This window comes from Stegostoma tigrinum, chromosome 1 (genome assembly GCF_030684315.1).
Source record: "Stegostoma tigrinum isolate sSteTig4 chromosome 1, sSteTig4.hap1, whole genome shotgun sequence".
Lineage (NCBI taxonomy): Eukaryota > Metazoa > Chordata > Chondrichthyes > Orectolobiformes > Stegostomatidae > Stegostoma > Stegostoma tigrinum.
The window spans coordinates 23,808,855-23,826,964 of NC_081354.1; the positions used below are offsets into that span (position 1 = coordinate 23,808,855).

The window sequence follows — 18,110 nt, forward strand, 5'->3', positions numbered from 1 at the left end:
GGATCCAAACGACAGGAATCAACTGGTGCGGTTTTGACCGCACTTCAGGTGAAGGCAGCTCTCCGGGGAAGTGCAAACGGAGGATTTTCAACGGGAAGGTAGTGAGTTTATCAGAGGTGAACTTGTAAAGGAGATGAAGCAAAAGGCGTGGGGGCTGGGTGGGTTATGTTTGAAATGTGAAGCAAGGTGACCAGTTGGAGAAAGTTGGAGATATGAGTCAGGTTGTGACCACCTACCTCGCTGGATAATATACTCCCATTGGAAATGATGTCGGGCTGTTGGTCCGTGTAGCCAGTGATGATGGCACCACAGGGGTTGTGCTCAGTGTCCGTGCTCCTGGACGGGCTGCAGGGCTTCAGGAACATGAGGTCGGTCTTGGCCGACTCTGGGGTCAGGCAGACCTGGTAGCAGTAGTTCTGGCTGTGGTGTCCGAAGCCACCTTCCTCCACCGAGACCTGGGCGGCGTTGGCGTTGCTGGTCTGCACCAGCATGATGTCTGACTTGCTGAGCTTCTTCTTACGGTTCCTGGCCTGTCGGCAGCAAGCACAACCCTCCCCTGCCAAGCAACTGAACAGGCTCAGCTTCTTCTCCTTCTGGCAGCGGACTGCCAACATGATCATGGCCAGGAGGAAGACGAAGGAGACCGAGCCCAAGGCGATGATCAGGATGAGGGTCAGGTCCAGCGCGTTCTCCTTGGGACTCCCGGCTCGGTTACCCCTCTCCCCGGGTCGCTCCACCGCGCTGTCGACCGCCAGCACCAAAACGGTGGCGGTGGCGGAGAGTGGCGGCTGCCCGTGGTCTCTCACCTCGATCAGGAGCTCGTAAGGGGCGGTGTTTCCGGCAGGGAAGGGCCTAGCGGTCTTCAGCTCGCCGCTCCTCCAGTCCATCCGGAAGAGGCCCAGCTCGTTCCCGTGGGCGATGTAGAAAGTGAGGCGGGCGTTCTCGCCGTCGTCCGCGTCTACGGCCACCAGGCGGACCACCAGGTAACCGGGCTCGGCCGAGCGGGGCACCAGCTCCCGGGAGGTGCCGTTCCGGGCTACCGGAGAGACGATAGAAGGCGCGTTGTCGTTCTGGTCGACGATGAGGATGTTAACGGTGGCGTTCGAGCCAAGGGCTGGGCTTCCCGAGTCCAGGGCTTGCACGGTGAAGCGGAACTCCTTCAGCTGCTCGTAGTCAAAGGAGCGTAACGCGTAGAGGTAGCCGTTCTCCGAGTTGATGGAGACGTAGGTAAAGATCGACATGCCCTGGATGTCACACTCCAATATGGAGTAGGAGATGTAGGCGTTCTGGCCCAGGTCCGGGTCGGTGGCGGTCACCGCGTAGATGTACGCCCCGGGCACGTTATTCTCACTCACATACACGTCGTAGGATGCCTCGGAAAACCGCGGCGCATTGTCGTTCTCATCCCCTACTTGCACCCTGATGGACTTGCTGGAGGCCAGCGGAGGCGAGCCGTGGTCACGGGCCAGCACCGTGATGGTGTACGAGTCTCCTTGCTCCCGGTCCAGCGGCCCGTCCGTCACCACCGTATAGTAGTTCTTGAAGGAGGACTTGAGCTGGAAGGGGACCTGGCCCAAAATCTCACAGTGGAGCTGCCCGTTGTCTCCCGAGTCTCGGTCGGTGACGCTCAGCAGAGCCACCACGGTACCCGGTGCCGCCGCTTCGCTCACCGCCTCGGACACGGTGCTGAAGCTGATCTCCGGAGCGTTGTCGTTCACGTCGGTGACCCGCACCACCACCTTGCAGTGAGCCGGTACCGCGTTCGGGCCCAGGTCTTTGGCCTGCACGTAGAGCTGGTGCAAACTGCTCTCTTCGTAATCTACATCTCCCTTCACCTCCAGCCAACCGGTACGGGGCTCCAAGCTGAAGAGCTCCTTGACCCGGGCCGAGACGTGGCTGCTAAACGAGTAGACCACCTCTCCGTTCTTACCCTCGTCCCGGTCGGTGGCGTTGAGTTGCAGCAGCAGGGTGCCGGGAGGTGAGTTCTCCTCCAGGCTCACGGTGTACACCGGCTGGCCGAACACCGGCACGTTATCATTGGAGTCGAGCACCCTGACGGTGAGCAGGGCGGTGCCGGTACGCTGGGGCAAGCCGCCGTCTACTGCGGTCAGCACGTACCGGTGCAGCGCCTGCTGCTCTCGGTCCAGCGGCTTCTCCAACACCAGCTCGGCGAACTTGTTACCGTCCCCCTGGGTCTGCACATCCAGGTCGAAGTAACCGTTCGGGGTGATTTGGTAGGTCCGCAGCGAGTTGCTGCCCACGTCCGGGTCGAAAGCGCTCTCCAGCGGTAAGCGGGTACCGGCCGACGCGCTCTCGGAGATTTCCACCGTCAGGTCGGCCTCCGGGAAGGCAGGGGGGTTGTCGTTAATGTCCACGATCTCGATCTCGACTCGGAAGAGCTCCAGCGGGTTCTCCAGGAAGACCTCGAGGTGCAGCAGGCAGCTCGGGTTCTGCTTGCACAGTTCCTCCCGGTCGATCTTCTCGTTAACGAACAGGACCCCGTTCTCCAGGTTCACCTCCAGGTGAGGGGACCGGGAGCTGGCCACCGTCTGGAAACGGCGCGCCGCCAGCTTGGTCACGTCCAGCCCCAAGTCCTCGGCGATGTTGCCCACGAAGGTGCCATGTTCCTGCTCCTCGGGCACCGAGTAGCGGATCTGAGAGACGGCTGAGTCCCACCAGATACAAACCAGGAGACACCACACTAACATTTCCACAGCCCGTCCCGCCGCTGCTTCAACTTCTTGAATTCCTGGTTCTTCTCTCAGCGATTCAATGAGAAAATGAAAACCCTCTTAATGATTTGACTCGCGCGCTGTCCAGCTTTGGCTTTCCTCCCTCATTTTCTTCTCGCCGTCCGCAAAAAGCCAAGCTGCCACATCGCACCGGGAGAGCCAAACTTCTGCTTTCTCTTCCCTTTAGTGACTGTGCTGCTCCTCTCGATCTCACTCTATTCAGCAGTGGCCTGGCTGAAGAGATTCCCGCGGGGGGTTTGGCTTCTCATCAAATCTTCTGACATAGCGGCCAGTCATCTCTTCGGCGTAAACACGGCGATCGAGTCCAGAGTTTCTCATCAAACACTTTGTGGAGTTCGCCTCGCTAATCTGGATCTTACTGAGCTTTGTTTTCACCCTCCTTTTTCTTTCTGTCTGTTAACCTTTCTCCCCTGTTTCTCTCCCCCCCTCTCAGCCCTGTTTCTGTTCTGTGGCTACCTCTGTGTCCACCCCACCCCCCTCCCGCCCCGGGTTGCAGCAGTTCAACTCCTGATCTCCCTCTCTCTCTCCTGACAGATTGCAGCTCTCCGGCCTCAGCGCGCTCTGCTTTTGCATAGCGCCCTCTGGGCACCAGCCAATGGCAGCCCGAGACGCTCAGAGACTGGCTACGATTGGCTGAGGATGGTCGGTGCGTCAGGTGCCTGCCGCCCAATGGGTGGTGGAGTGGGCGGAGTCTCCCCGCACCCACCTCCTCCTCCATCCATTCGGAGCCCCCACCCCCCGCCCCGACCAACAATCACCGCCGGGTAAAGGAGGTGCCAGACTGTCGGTTTGCCCAGAGTTGCACAGCTCATACAGGTGCCCATGGCAGTCAGATCATGTCCCAGCGCAGGGGTGTTGACTGCTGCTCTGATTCTAACCTCTATCTCTCTGAGCTCAATCTACTTCTTCCTGCACTGACCGTGAGAGGGAGGCGGCCGATATTTCTGCATTTCTTACTTGGGGGTTTACTCAAAATCCTGCAAGAGCACTGGACTAATCAATACCCGATCGAAGCAAATTGTTAATAGTCGGGGGTTTCACACTTTTTACTGGGGATGTGGCACCGGGATTTTCGTTTGCATGTGTGACACATATCCCATGAAGAATCCTTCCCGAGATCGCGATTTAACATGCGCACTGTGTCAAAATATCGCCGTGCACAGTCCGAAAGCGCTCCATTACTTTAATTGCAACATTTTTTGCGTAACGCCAGACATGTATCCAAACGCATCCTAGGGATTATCCCCCCTTCTCATTGCTCCGATGCACCCCCACTAAAATTTTGCTGAGTACCTTAATCGGGTGGGAGGGGGGGCGTTTTCCGGCCGAACGACACGTACGACCAATAAACGAGGTATGCAGCTTCTTTAAACGGGGCTTCGGTCGGTGTTAACAGCGGACACGAGCACTGGTAAATTTCTGAGTGCCGCTTACAGTTCTAAGATTTTTGTCATTGTGACTGTGATGGAGAGGGTGGGTGACATTCATCTTCGCAGTTTTGTGCGGCGCGTCGACTGTTTAATGATCTGGAATGTTATGATTGAGAGAGCAGAGGGTTTCATGTTGACACCGACATTCCCCGCAATGAAATATCCTGCTCTGAAAGAGTCCGAAGGTAGAATATTCCGAAAGCAGTCGGCACTCCACTTGGCACCAGATTTGTGCTCCGGGAAAATGACTGTTTCTGTTTGCTTTGTAACATATCTCGCTAAAACAGCTCCACCGTCAACTGCAGAGGCAGAGCACCCAGAATTGAGCTGGGCGCTGGAGTTGCAGCGTAAAATGCTCAAAGCCCACCGGGCGACAGCAGAGGAGCCTCGCAATGATGCCGTCTGTGCCCGAGAGTCAGGTAGCTTTGAGGCTGTATTGGATCACTGCGGCTGCCTACTGAGAGAGCGCCCGGGTAGCGATTTTGCACGCCACGATTCACATAATAAATGAAAATTCATAAATAAAATCAAATAATGATGCTTTCTCTGTGATGTGCACTGATTTCTCTCTTCGTGACATGGCCATTCGCGCTATTTCTGATGCGGATAGAGACGGATTTTTGTGGGTATTTGATCCGGCGTCCAGTAACAGTTTGGGAAGGTGGGTGCTTTTGGGGGGGGGGTGTAGTGTGGTGAGGGGAAGAGGGCTACGTGGACGCAGAAAACGTCGTTTTATTTCAGTCTCCCATATGAGATGCGAAGAGCTCGGACAGTTTATAAAAGAATGGTTTAATCAATAAAAAGTAGATTATGGTCTATCAGGATATTAATGTACCGCCCAATCGATACGTGCCTCGTGGTTCCTTTTATAGGCGCAGTCGGAAATAGAATCTGAATATCTCGATCAGAGAATTAATCTTCCTTTTTGCGCCTCGGTATATACATAAAGGCAACTACAGTGGCTCTTTAGCTGGCATTCTTTTTGAATGAATATTTACTAATTGACCTTTATTCTCCGACTATATCAAAACCCCTCCCATAATGAGTTCTTGTCAACTGTCTTTGACAGAATTCGTTGAAATCGTTCATTGGTGAAGATAGTGCTGGAATCAGCATGTCCTCACTGGGGCAGGGACAGACACACGGTGAAGTCTCCGACTGTGGCGCGATCTGTTGAGTATTCATGCCTCCTATCTGCCAGTTCAGTAATAGCACGTACTTGCGTGTATGTATGTGTGTGTATGTGTGAACTGCGGGACAGTGGAAAGACGCACAGATGTATCCCGCGCATAAATTGGATTGACTTTTCATGATGATTTAAATAGCGAGCATTCATACAATACACTGTCCAAAACTTCATTCTCGCGCTGACGTTTCGCAATTCAGATTCCGTTTTGTGACGAGAATCGAAAAAATTTTGCTACTGATTACAGATCCTGGTGGTGCCAAGCTTGAAGCTTCCCTCCTTTGTGCATTCGCTGCATTCTACAACTGGCGTGTTCAGAATCAAAATAATGCACAAGGGGAAGAGTGTTGTCAAGACCAGTGTTCATATTCAGACGTCTCTTTTCAGCATCTTCCAGCTGAGGTTGGCAAGTGTAGTGGTGGGCATTGCCACTAAAACATTGCAAAAGCATTATGGCAAGAATTCTAAGGATTCCCTTTCGTTAGTTGAGCAGAAATGAGGGCCGATTGCGGATTATTATTGGTCCTTTAGTTCTGATAAGTAAACGGTTCTCAGTAGTATTAATTTCATGCGTAGTCCATCTATGGAGAGGCGTGTGTTTGAACAAGTTCAGTCGTATCTTGCAGCCAGAATTTCCCAGTCTTGCAAGTTCATTGCCAACTCTCAAATTTTGGCTCCCAGCGTGCAGAAAAAGTCTCATCCCACAGATTGGCATCAGGTAGGAGGTAGAAGTGCAGTTGATTTTTGTGAGAAAGTGTGCTATTGCCAAGGTGGCACAATTTTCTTGGATCCTGGTATCAAAAACATGACTGCAAATCCCTACTAATGGTTCATATATAATCTGTTAAAGGACAAGTAAATTTGCTTCTCTTAGAATAAATTCCAGTATTTTTTCCATTTAAATCGACAGGAATTCTTGAAATGCAATGTGAAGGAATTGAAAAACAATGTATTACCATCCAGAAGATTTACATTTATTTTGAACATTTCTGAGCTGGCCTCTATTTTAGCACAGTTGGCTAAGATGCACACTCCCTTTTTGTTTCTGAAATTTACAAATCCTAAGTGGAAGAACTAAAACATGAGCAAGTTTGCTACCAATTCTAAATGAACATTAGTCCATAGCACAAACTTGATCATAGGACAAGATTTATTGTTAAATTGCAATTCAAATTGAAAAATACAGTAGGACTGTTGTGGGAAACAAAAAAAAATGGTAGTTTAATATAGGATATTCTACAACACAGTCCATCTTTGGTCCACAAAATATTTGCATCCTGATTATAACGGTTGTGTGGGAAATGCATATGCAGTGTTATGTTTGGCAAAGAATCAATCATACTTTTAGTTAGGATTTATTTTAAGACTTAGAAGGCCAGGATATTACAGTAGTTTGCAGGGAGGGACTGAATAGAAGACAGGTAGAAGGAGGAGGGAATGAAGGCAGCAATCAGCGTGCTGTGATTTAGAAGGCCTGGGAGGCACAAAAATACATCAGTGAATGAATAAAAGAAATAGGTGATAAACAAAAAAAAAGCCATGTCTTTGAAAACGATAGCACAATGAAGAAGGGAAATAAGTTTAATTGTGAAAATGTTGTTATCCACATGAATAGTCCTATGATTTCTCAAATCTAAAAAAGCAACAGAACAGGTACAACTATTAACCATCAAGGATAAAGAACCAATGATAAATTAATTCATGATAGAAATATACGCAATTTTGCATTTGTGCACAATCAATTAAAATACACCTCATGATCAACATGCAAAAATCATCAATTCTCCAACAAGAACTCCATTCTGCGTCAATAATATAGAGAAGTAGATAGTTGCTGTCAGCGCTGATAGCAACTGTCTGAAATTTGAACTGAAACAATATTAAAACCACAAAGCAAAATGAAATTTTATGGCATTGTAGAGTGATGTCAAGGCAATAATCCAATGAAGGGTTCAAGCAATAGTTCTAGACTATTTGAGAACCATGTGAGCTGTTTAATTAGTTGACTGCATTGTAACCATTTCCCAAATATACATTATTCAACATAATCTACCATGTGGTTCACAGATCTATGAGCTAGTGTGAGGAAGTGAAAACAAATACTTTAATGTATTGATGTTGCCAGTAATTCCTAGATCATACATCATGCAGGAGAAAAAGGTCCACATCAGTAAAACTGAAAAATTAACGTTACAACTACCATTGTCAATTCTATGGTTACTTATACATTGTTGTGTGCTTAAATACACTTTGCATCAGCAAGAAAAATAGCAGTACTCATTATGCAACAAGCCACAACATTCCAATGGAATACTATAGGGCAATCGTCCATAACGTTAGAAGTAAGAAACACTTCTCCATTTGACAGACAATTGGCTGAGAGCAACCATTGCACATGGCCAGGTGATGGTGCAGGCTTCCATGAACCACCACTGTTCAAGGACTGAATTAATGCTGGTGGCTTTAATCTGAACCACCCTCTCATTAGCTTGCTAACTGAGCTAGCAAATTAAATCTAGTATTTTAATCAAGAGCATGAGAAAACATTCAAGCATGGATTAGTTTTTCTTTTCATATGGGTATTTCATATAGTTGTCATACTTTGGTGCAAAGTAAACTTATTAACAGATGAATATTTGTTACTTTGCATTCAATACATCTTCATGTCCCTTGTACCACCAGCTTTGCCTTCCAAGCAGTCATAAGTCCTGATACTAATAGTAAGGAAGTTTTTTTTGCACATGTTTGGAATTATCAAGTGTCAGATGGTTTGTCTTCTCTTTCAATGACCTTTAACTTTTAAAAAAGATTCCATGCTTATCCACAATTTCCAAGCTATTTCTGAAGCTCTTCCAGTAGTTCTGACAAATATTCTCTTGACAGCAAAGAAGTTGGCCATTACTTTTCTGGACGTTAGTCATTTTCTTAGATCAACCCTCATTGCATTGATCTCAGGTTTCATTTCTTTCATTTTTTTCCACACTCTGTGAACTTTGTGAACTATGTTGCTCTCTCAGTATCTTTTCAGCCTATAATACTTTAAACTCAAGTTGGGCATCACATAACTACTGTCTTGATTTGTCTAACTTCCTTTCCTGTTCCTTTTTAATCTTGGCAGTTGTGCTGCACAAATTTTGGTCTATCACTTTGTTACCACAACAATAAACAACTGGTTGAGCCTTCAAGATGGCCTGGTGAACTATTTGCCAATGCTTAAGCTTGATACTTAATGGTACACAATTGAGTATGTCTTGAAACTCACCATTAATTTCTCTGGCATTTATTATGAATACATATGACTCATCTCTCTCTTAACATCTTTACATATGTAGTGACATTGCTGCATTTTTTACATTGTATATTGTTTTACAAATAACCTTACTTTATAGGTGTTGTAAAAGAATGTTATATCTTTCCACAGTCTAAAGTAATGAAATTTTACAACAAACTAAACAAAGGGAAAAATAAATTAAGAGCCATACAATGCTCATTTACACCAAATATTAAATTACAGTGAGTGAATTAAATGCTAAATCATAACCTCAAGGATTCCTATGATTGATATAATTTATTCAAATGAATCACCTTGTATGATTTATGATGTCTCCTAAATTAGAGAATGTTATTCAATTCCATTCCAAAATTACATAGCACATAGTTGATCTATTTTGACATTTGGTATTACTGTAAATGTATTCCATAACAGTCTAGCATTACAGTGCTGTTTTCAGATCAATGCAAAGAGGTTTCAGATGCTCATTGGTGCAAAATTGATATTTTTGTTTTCTGCTTTGACTGAAATTGTACTTATATTATGTTTATATGCAATGTGCTTAATACTATTGAGGAAGGAACGCTTAAGTTGTCTTTACGCTCGGAAAAAACTAGCAAACTAGCTTCCAGAAGAAGCAGAGCTCCTTTATCACCAACTTGGGTGCACCTCGATGGATGTGTATGGCTAGTGACATAACTGATTTGAGCAACAGCACATCACGTTTCACAGTTGTTAGTCTGTTGTTGGTATATGCAATTCAATTGCAGCCAAAAAGCACTCGAATCTCAGGTGATTTATTTTATATAATTTAAATGTTATTTGCTGCAATGCACTTTGAAATTGCCATAAATATTATTTGTCATTATGGCTTAAAAAAACTGCATGTCACAAAATGTCTGCAAGAACCTTGTCCTAAAGGCAAACTTTTTGCGCCAGTTAAGAATGTCACCAAATTAAAATATAAGAAAAGTGGTTTCATATTTCAATGTCAATGTCAAAACATTTTACATGGCAAATACCTGCCTACGCCAGAAATTCCATAGTGTAACTATACACTTTAGGATATTCTTCACTTGGGATAAACCCATAATAGTTCCATTACGTATTTCTAAGAAAATATTCTCTTTGGAACCCATTTGAAGGGTGATGGTGAAGTGTCAATTACATTGAACTTTCCAATTTCTGAAGATATGGATTCGAATTCCGCCACTGCCCCTGATGGAGTTCAAATTCAGTAAATAAACCTGGAATTTTTTATGGTGGGAGGGGTTAGGGGTGGGAACGGGCAGCATCTGGCTCACTCGCGCCCTCTTTAGGAAGAGAAATCTGCCATCCTTGCTCGTTCGGCCAAACCCACAGAAATGTGTCTGATGCTTCATTCCCTTTTGAATGATCTAGCGAGCCTTTCAGTTTCAGGGTTTTAGGGATGGGCAAGAAATACCCAAATCCATTAAGGATTAAAAGAAAACGGCCTTGTCCCAATACTGCTTCCAATGATCCTTTTTTTTAAAGATCCTAGTGCAACATTGCAAGAACAATATCTAGTCCAGTAACTAGTCACTCAAATGTTACTATTTGCAGATTTGTACTGTTGAATAATTAAGTTAATACACATTCTGACCCGTAGATCATACTGATGGTCTGGAATTTACAGGTAAGCAATCGCAAATTAGTGGGACTGTGAAACTCTGAGGGAACGAACCTCACTTCCACCAGCCATCATGTAAAAGAAAGAGAAATGCTCACCACACACACAAATACCAGTATGTTCTTTAGATTTTAGGGCTCATATTTACACAATGTTTTGAAATCAACTCAGCAAACACAGGCACTTTTTTTTAAAAAAAGCCAACATTACCGTTATCACAACATTAGTTTACATTCATGTAGCATTTTGAACATAATAACCTAAATTCAGTGAATTTAATCTGCATGATAAAACTCGACTGGGTAAGGATGACTGTGCAGCTATCATCACTTATTGTGAAAATCCAGCTGCTTCAATAATGGCTTTCAGAGACGGAGATCTGTTACCTTTATCTGGTCTGGCCTACATGTTACTTGAATTTCCTAGTATTATAGTTGGCTCTTAACTGCCTTCTGAAATTATCTCGGAGGCCCCATTGGGGGGAGGGGTGTGGGGGAAGCGGGGTAGGGATGGACAATAAATACTGGCAAGCCCATATCTCACAGTATTTTAAATAATACGCAGGCCTTCAAAAGGAGGTTATAAAACAAACTTGACATCCAGTCAAACGAAGCGATAATAAGTCAAGTGAGGAAACGTTTGCTTTTAAATGAGACTAACAGTAAAAAGAGCAATTTCCAGTGCCAGGCAGCTGAACAGGGAAGATCTAGCAAGTCCTGGAGTAAGAAAGTACCAGCAGTGTAGAAGAGCAGAACTGGGAGAGTGTGGAGATCTCCGAAGATTATAGACTTGACGGAAATTTCACAGAAATGGAAAGTGAGGCCGTCAGAAAATCTGAGTTTAAAAACTGGAATAACAAGGTGTGAAGCTGAATGAATACAGCAGGCCAAGCAGCATCTGAGGAACAGGAAAATTTGACGCTTCGGGTCGAGGCCCTTCTTCAGGAAATTGTCTCAGATTCTCCAGCATCAGCAGTCCCTACTATCTCTTAAAAACTAAAATGACATTTTAAAGGCAAGATACTGCCTATGCTAAGAATCTGAAATTTTAAAAAAACTGGTATGTGTATTTAGCAGGTTGAGCAGCTTTCTCTGAAGACGACAACCTTAAGAAATATTCGTTCCTTCTCCGCCTTCACAGATGTCACCCAATCATGCTGAGTACATCGAGTATTTTCTGTCTGCATTTATGGGAGTGTTAAAATTGGGGCTTTATTTGGGCCGAACTTCTCTGGAACAGAATGATCGGAGGTGGGTGCGTGAACAGCGGACATAAACACACTTCTTTAAAACATGTTACATTTGAAGCCCCGAATCTTGAGTGCATGGACAATCTGATTTGTGAACGATCTATGAATACAATTGAAGGCAACAAAATGGAGCTGCCCTTGAAATAGCTGAAGCCTAAAAAAAAGTGATAAATATTTCATAGAGTAACCGGTGACGATCAGTAAAGTGTGGCGTGCACCAGAATGCCTTCCACTGGAATTTCTTGCAAATCTCTAGGTATTTAAAAATGCGGTAAACAGCAAAATTGAAATGATTTATTACCGTCGCTGTCCTATGCATGATAAGAAAGCGGCTGCTATCATTTTTACAAGGCGGCGTCCAAGAAATCAATCAAGCTGTGTTAAGCAACATCTCCCACAGGATACCACACGTCCTCTAATTAAGTCCGTGGGAAGTGCACAGTTATTGGACACACGCTATTGCGGCAGAGATTCTGGTTTTGCACAACGTGCCTCAGTTTTTTAAGCCCTCACAGTTCAACTGAGGGGGTTTTTGAAACAATCCGACACTTTCCAAAGTTAACCGATGCCACGAGTTGTCCTCCGGGGCATTGAAACAGACTGTAATAGACGGCCATTATGTTCCGATGCAGAATTATAACAACGAAACGTTCGGCTTCCTATCTGACTCCGAAGCGCCACAGTGTGAATCTCCCCGCGGAGAAATGTCTGCAATCATTTCAATTTGACATAAGAGTGGAGGAATGACTCCTTTAGGCTGGGTATTGTGCATTCTTTGCAACAGGCGGAGCTGAGATTTTTTTTCTTTCTTGTGTGAGTCAATTTTCGGAAGAAGCCCTTGACCTTAACGATATTGTTGACATTTGACAAGAGTAGAAGTCTGTACACGTGGTGGCGGTGAATTTCCGCGGAGGTTCGCCGCTTCTCCCAGATAACTTCAAAAACAGAATGCAACCTCCTCGGCGAAACTCTTTGTATCTCTTTCCCTAAAAAATTAGTTCGTAATTTCTGTCAAAAAAACGGGTACTATGTTTGCCGACCCGAACCCAAAATCTAATCCCAAATAGGCTGGTATTTTTATATGTTTCCTGAATACAGATCCGAATCTCAATTCAGACTTATTTTAGCTTTTACCTTAACGCAAATAGAAATCACGCAGTAGCCCAGTTACAAGCCACCCTTCTCCCGCCAGTTCCAACCCTTACATTAGTTGTGTTCAAAATAACAATATTGTTGAAAGTTCTGAGGAAGTTCTCAGTTCTGAGGGTCACTGCACCCGAAAAGTTAACTCCGATTTCTCTCCAAACGTGCTGCCACACGTGCTGAGCTTTTCCGGCAATTTCTGCTTTAATTTTTATTTCTGATTTCCAGAATTCGCAATTCTTTCAGTTTTTAACATTGTTGAATTTTCCACCTGAGCCGTATCTCGTGGGCAGGGGCTGATGGAGAGCTGCGACACGAATTGGCAGTGAATTGGACTCGAACCGAGGTCGTTATTGAAACGTCCTGATGCCGGGCCACCGATGGATAGCAGTGGCTGCAAGTCTTAGTTACAGGCGCTTCTGCCAAACATTACAACATCCTGCATTTATAAAGCACTGTTGATTAAATATATAGTGAATTGCGCTTCTCTGAACGAGTGCAGAGTAAATGATGCTTGCTTCAGGGACTGGGACAAGTCTTTTTCCTGTTTCATTCAGGGAATGTGGCCAACATTTATTGCTCCCGTAACTGCTATTGAAAGTTGTGGTGAACTGTCTTCTTGAACTGCTGGAGCCCAAGTGGCGTGGAAACATCCACAAATCTGTTATGAAGTTCCGAGATTTTGCCCTAACAGTAGAGAAGAAGCAATGATGTAAATTCAGTTCGGAACTTTCTGCGACAAGGTGACGGATCTTAGAAGTCAAGGTGCTTACATGGGTCTTCTGCCCTTGTCCTTTTAGGCGGTAGTGATAGCGGATTTGGAAGGAGCTATTGAAGGTGTCTTGGTGATTACGCATCAAGCAAATGTTGAATGTCATAGTTGGGGTGCCATTCAAGCTGTTTGCATTGTGCTGGATAGTGTTGCATTCCTTGAGTGATGGTGAAACTGAACTGATCCAGGCAGATAGAGAATATTGCATCACACCCCTGACTTGTGCCTTGTAGTTGGTAGACAGGATTAAGAAATTAGGAAGTGAGTTAGTGCCACAGAACTCCTGGCTCTGACCTGTTTTTAAAGCCAAAGAATTTAAATGGCTTGTCAATTCCAATTTCTGGTCAATGGTAATCTTCCTAATGTTGATGCCACACTTGGCTGTATGTAGCCTGATGTCCAGGGCAGTCACCCTAAGTTAAGATTTTGAATTCAGATCTTTCAGCAATTTTTGTACCAAGTTTGCATAAAGGCCAAAAGCTGGTGGTACGTTGTAGAATACAATGTGAACTGCTATGAGCACATTTTTGTCAAGCGAGTGCAACATTAAGGCAATGGTCAGGTTGGATTTGTCCTGTTCTTTCTGGGCAGGGCATATATGGCAATTTCCCACATTGGTGGGTCAATGTCAGTGTTATATCTGCAGTGGGACACTACACAATGAGGGATAGGATGTACATGCATTTGGAAAGACAAGGAATTATTAGGGATCGACAAGATGGTATTGTGCATGGGAAATTGTGTCTCATTAACTTGATTGAGTTTTTTGAAAGAGTGATAAAGAAGATTGATGAAGGCAGAGCAGTAGATGTTGTCTATATGAGCTTTAGCATGGTGTTCAACAAGGGCCTGCATAGTAGACTGGTTAGCAAGGTTAACACATGTGGAATATATGGCAAACTTGCCATGTGGATATAAAATTGGCTTGAAGGTAGGATACAGAGAGTGGTGGTGGAGGGTTGCTTTTCAGACTGTAGGTCTGTGACTAGTGGTGTGCTGCAAGGGCTAATGCTGAGTCCACTGTTTTTTTTGGTCATTTATATAATTAATTTGGATGTGAATATAGGAGGTACAGTTTGTACGTTTGAAGATGACACCAAAATTGGTGATGTAATGGATAGCAAAGAAAGTTATCTCAGAATACAATGAGACATTGATCAGATTGGTCAATGGGCCTATGAGTGTCAAATGGAGTTTAATTTAGATAACTGTGAGGTGTTGCATTTGGAAAGACAAATCAGGACATGATTTATACGCTTTAAGGTTAGACCCTGGGGCTGTCGCTGAACAAAAAGACATTGGAGTACCAGTTCATAGTTCCTTGAAAGTGGAGTTGCAGGTAGACAGCGAGTGATGTAAGTATTTAGTATGCTTGCACTTATTGGCCAGCACATTGAGTATAGGAGTTGACAGGACATGTTGCAGCTGTATACAACATTGATTAGGCCACTTTTGGAATATTGCATTCAACTCTGGTCTCCCCTAGGAAAGTTATTGTGATGCTTAAAATGACTTAGAAAAGATTTACAAGGCTGTTCCCTTGGCTGGAAGGTTTTAGGTGCAGTGAGAGGCTGAATAGGCTGGGGCTATTTTCCCTAGGACTTTGGAGACTGAAGGAGACTGAGGGGCATGCATAGAATGAATAGCCAAGGTCTTTTTTCCAAGGGTAAGGGAATCCACCTGGAGGGTATAGGTTTAAAGTGATTTAGAAGGGACCAAAGGGGCAAAATTTCATGCAAAGTGTAGTGTGTGTTTGGAATGAGCTGCAAGAAAGCTGGTGGAGGCTGGCACAATTACAACATTTAAAAGGCATCTGGATGGGTACATACATTAGAAGGATTTAGCAGGATATGCGCTAAATGCTGGCAAATCAAACCAGATTAATTTAGAATATCTGGTCCGTATAGACAGCTTGGATTAAAGAGTCTGTTTCTGCAATGGACATTTTCATGACTCTATTACTATGTATGCAACTAGTTTTGGAGCACAACACTTCATTAGTACAGCTGGAAAGTATTCTGGGCCCATAGCCTTTGCTATATCCTGCAGCTTCAATCATTTCTTGACGTCACATGGATGAAATTAAATTGGCTAATGGCTAATATGTGTGATAATGAATCCTCGGGGGATACTAAACTGCATTGTCTACACACTACTTTTTTAAAAAATCTCTCATGGGACATGGGTGTGACTCATTGGTTAGCATTTATGCTTTTCATTAGTTGCCCTTGAAAAGGTGTAGTGAGCTGCTTTCTTGAACAGCTGCTGTCCTTGTGCTGTAGCTAGATGCATAATACTGTTAGGGAGAGAATTCCAGGATTTTGACCCAGTCACAGTGAAGGGACAAGTCAGGATGATGGGTAGTTTGAAGAGAACTTGCAGGTGGTGTTGCTTTGATGCATTTTCTGCCCCTGTCCTTCTAGATGCAACTGGTCATGGCTTTTGATGGTGTTGCCAAAGCATTTTATGTGAATATCTATTATGCATCTTATACATAGCACATGTTGCGGTTACTGAAAATCATTGTTGGGCTTCTGGCTAAAGATGCTTTCAAATGCATCAGCTGTTTGTACTGATGTTTTGGGCTACTCCAACATTATTGATTGGAATATTTGTAGAGTCTTCTCTTTCATTGAGTTGTTTAATGGTCCATCACCATTCATCACTGAAAGTAGTGAGACTGCAGATCTTAGATTTGATCCATCAGTCATGAGTTCCCTCATACTGGTCTATCACATGCTGCTGGTGCATAGTTGGCACACAAGTACTCCTGCATTGTAGCTGCATGAGGTTGGGATCTCAATTTTAGATATGCTTGGTACTGCTCTTGACATATCCTCCAGCACTTTTCATTGAACAAACGTTAATCACCTGACTTGATGGAAACAGTAGAGTGAGGTGTATGCCAGGCCATGGGTTTACAGATTTTGATGAATGTAATTCTGCTGTTGCTAATGACCTGTGGAACCTCATTGGTACTAAATCTTTAGTTATCAGTAGTCCACACAGTATGATAAAGGGTATCCTTGATGTGAAGGCAAGAATAATTCTACAAGGAATGCATTTGGCTGATACTATCATTGAAAAATTTATCTGTTGAATTGTTAGACTGTTATGATAATCAGTTCAAGTACAGGTTTCTCCTTTACTCCCTCAGCAACTGCTGCAGAGCCAGTTTAGCAGCTATGTAATTTAGGAATCAGCCAACTCAGCCAACAGAAAGCACCAGTAATGGCGATGAACATTGAAGTACCACACCCAGAATACATTCTCTACCATTGCCAACCTCAGTGCTTCCTTCAAATGGTGTTCAGTATGGAAGAGTACTGGTTCATCCGGTGATAGTGAAGAGGGCAGGCAGGAATGCAAGAGGAGAAAATCGACAGGACGTTTATTTGCTCATGTTTGACCTGATGTCACTCGGGCAGTAAGTATGTCACCAAGCGTCCCCATTAAAATGTTAGAGGATTCCGGTAACCCAGTTCCCACCCCAGTTCCAGCTTCTTTAAATTCGGAATAACAAACTGTTATTGTTGCTGACGCTTTTCCGACATGCGCTCGAGAACACAGTTTCAATTGAAACGACAATATCGGAAAATCCCACAGGGATTCTGGCAGAATAGGATTGCAGTGACATCTTCTAAATATCTTGAATAAGTCAGCACAATTTACTCAGCCACTGAAAGACTTCTGTGCAGCTGGCAAATCAGAGGAGTCTCAGGAGATTATCCTACCAGTGGATGCAAACGTTGATCTGCTCATCACTATTTTCATAGCAATGATTGACCACTGATTTCATTGTTTCAACTCTGAGCGAGCAATATTAGTATGGGAGTTGAGTTGCCAGGTCGGTCTTCTGGATTCAGATGCCGCTTCTCTGAAATGGTGTTTCACACTTGCAACGGTTGCCAAATTCCATCTGGGGCGCAGCGGAATAATTACAACGGGAATAGCAGTCAACAAGTATTCCAGACATATGTGCCGTTTGAACTAATTATCAAATCGCATTGACTGTGTAACTGTATCGACAATAGAGAAGCCAGTACTTATTTGTTAGACCGTGAATTATTTCACCTGTCTCCCTACCACAAAAACACTCGCGTTCTTTGCCTTACAGTTTATTTCATTTTCTACTGCGCCACTTAACGATCAATAGCTTGCATTTATATAGCACCTTTAATGCAGCAAAACGTCCTAAGGTGTTTATCTGAAAATAATAAGACAACATTAAAGTGAAATTGATGGAAGGTTATCCCATAAAAGGCGTGGAGTTATGTTTAAACAATGTTTTCTTTGTTGACTCACTATTTACTTTTTTTTAAATATTGGCGACTTCTCGGCAAAGCAGGCCTTCGCTAAAAATTTTTACCGCACCTTGGTTAGACAGGGTTTGGCAGAATGCCATGAGTTGAATGGGTTTTTTTTGGCAGGTGTGACGGCTTGAAATTTTACTTGCTGGTAGATTTGATGAGAAGCTTGGCGGATTTCTTCTCTGGAGTTCCCACTTGGCTGCTGCAAGACTTAAACTGCACAAGGGAAAGTCCATTTCAGATCGATCCATTAATCTTTATGAGCAATATTCTTTAAAGGCTGGATGTCACTGTTTTGCTGCTAACCACACAGTCTAAGCCTGGATCTCATTCACAATTGTGAAA

General features: G+C 44.3%; 1 protein-coding gene across 3 annotated transcripts in view; it reads right to left on the minus strand.

The window, feature by feature from the left end:
- The window catches only part of pcdh10a (protocadherin 10a), a 49,062-nt gene extending 45,805 nt beyond the window's left edge, over positions 1 to 3,257 (minus strand). For 2 of the 3 annotated variants that reach the window (XR_007247509.2, XM_048530445.2), the window contains exon 1: positions 237 to 3,257. Coding sequence is in view for 2 of the 3 variants with exons in the window: in XM_048530445.2 (XP_048386402.1) it covers positions 237 to 2,708 (2,472 nt within the window). In the remaining variant the exon portion in view is untranslated. The remainder of the gene's footprint in view (positions 1 to 236) is intronic. The other variant, XM_048530430.2, reaches the window with a different exon arrangement.
- Between the last annotated feature and the right edge of the window lie 14,853 nt (positions 3,258 to 18,110).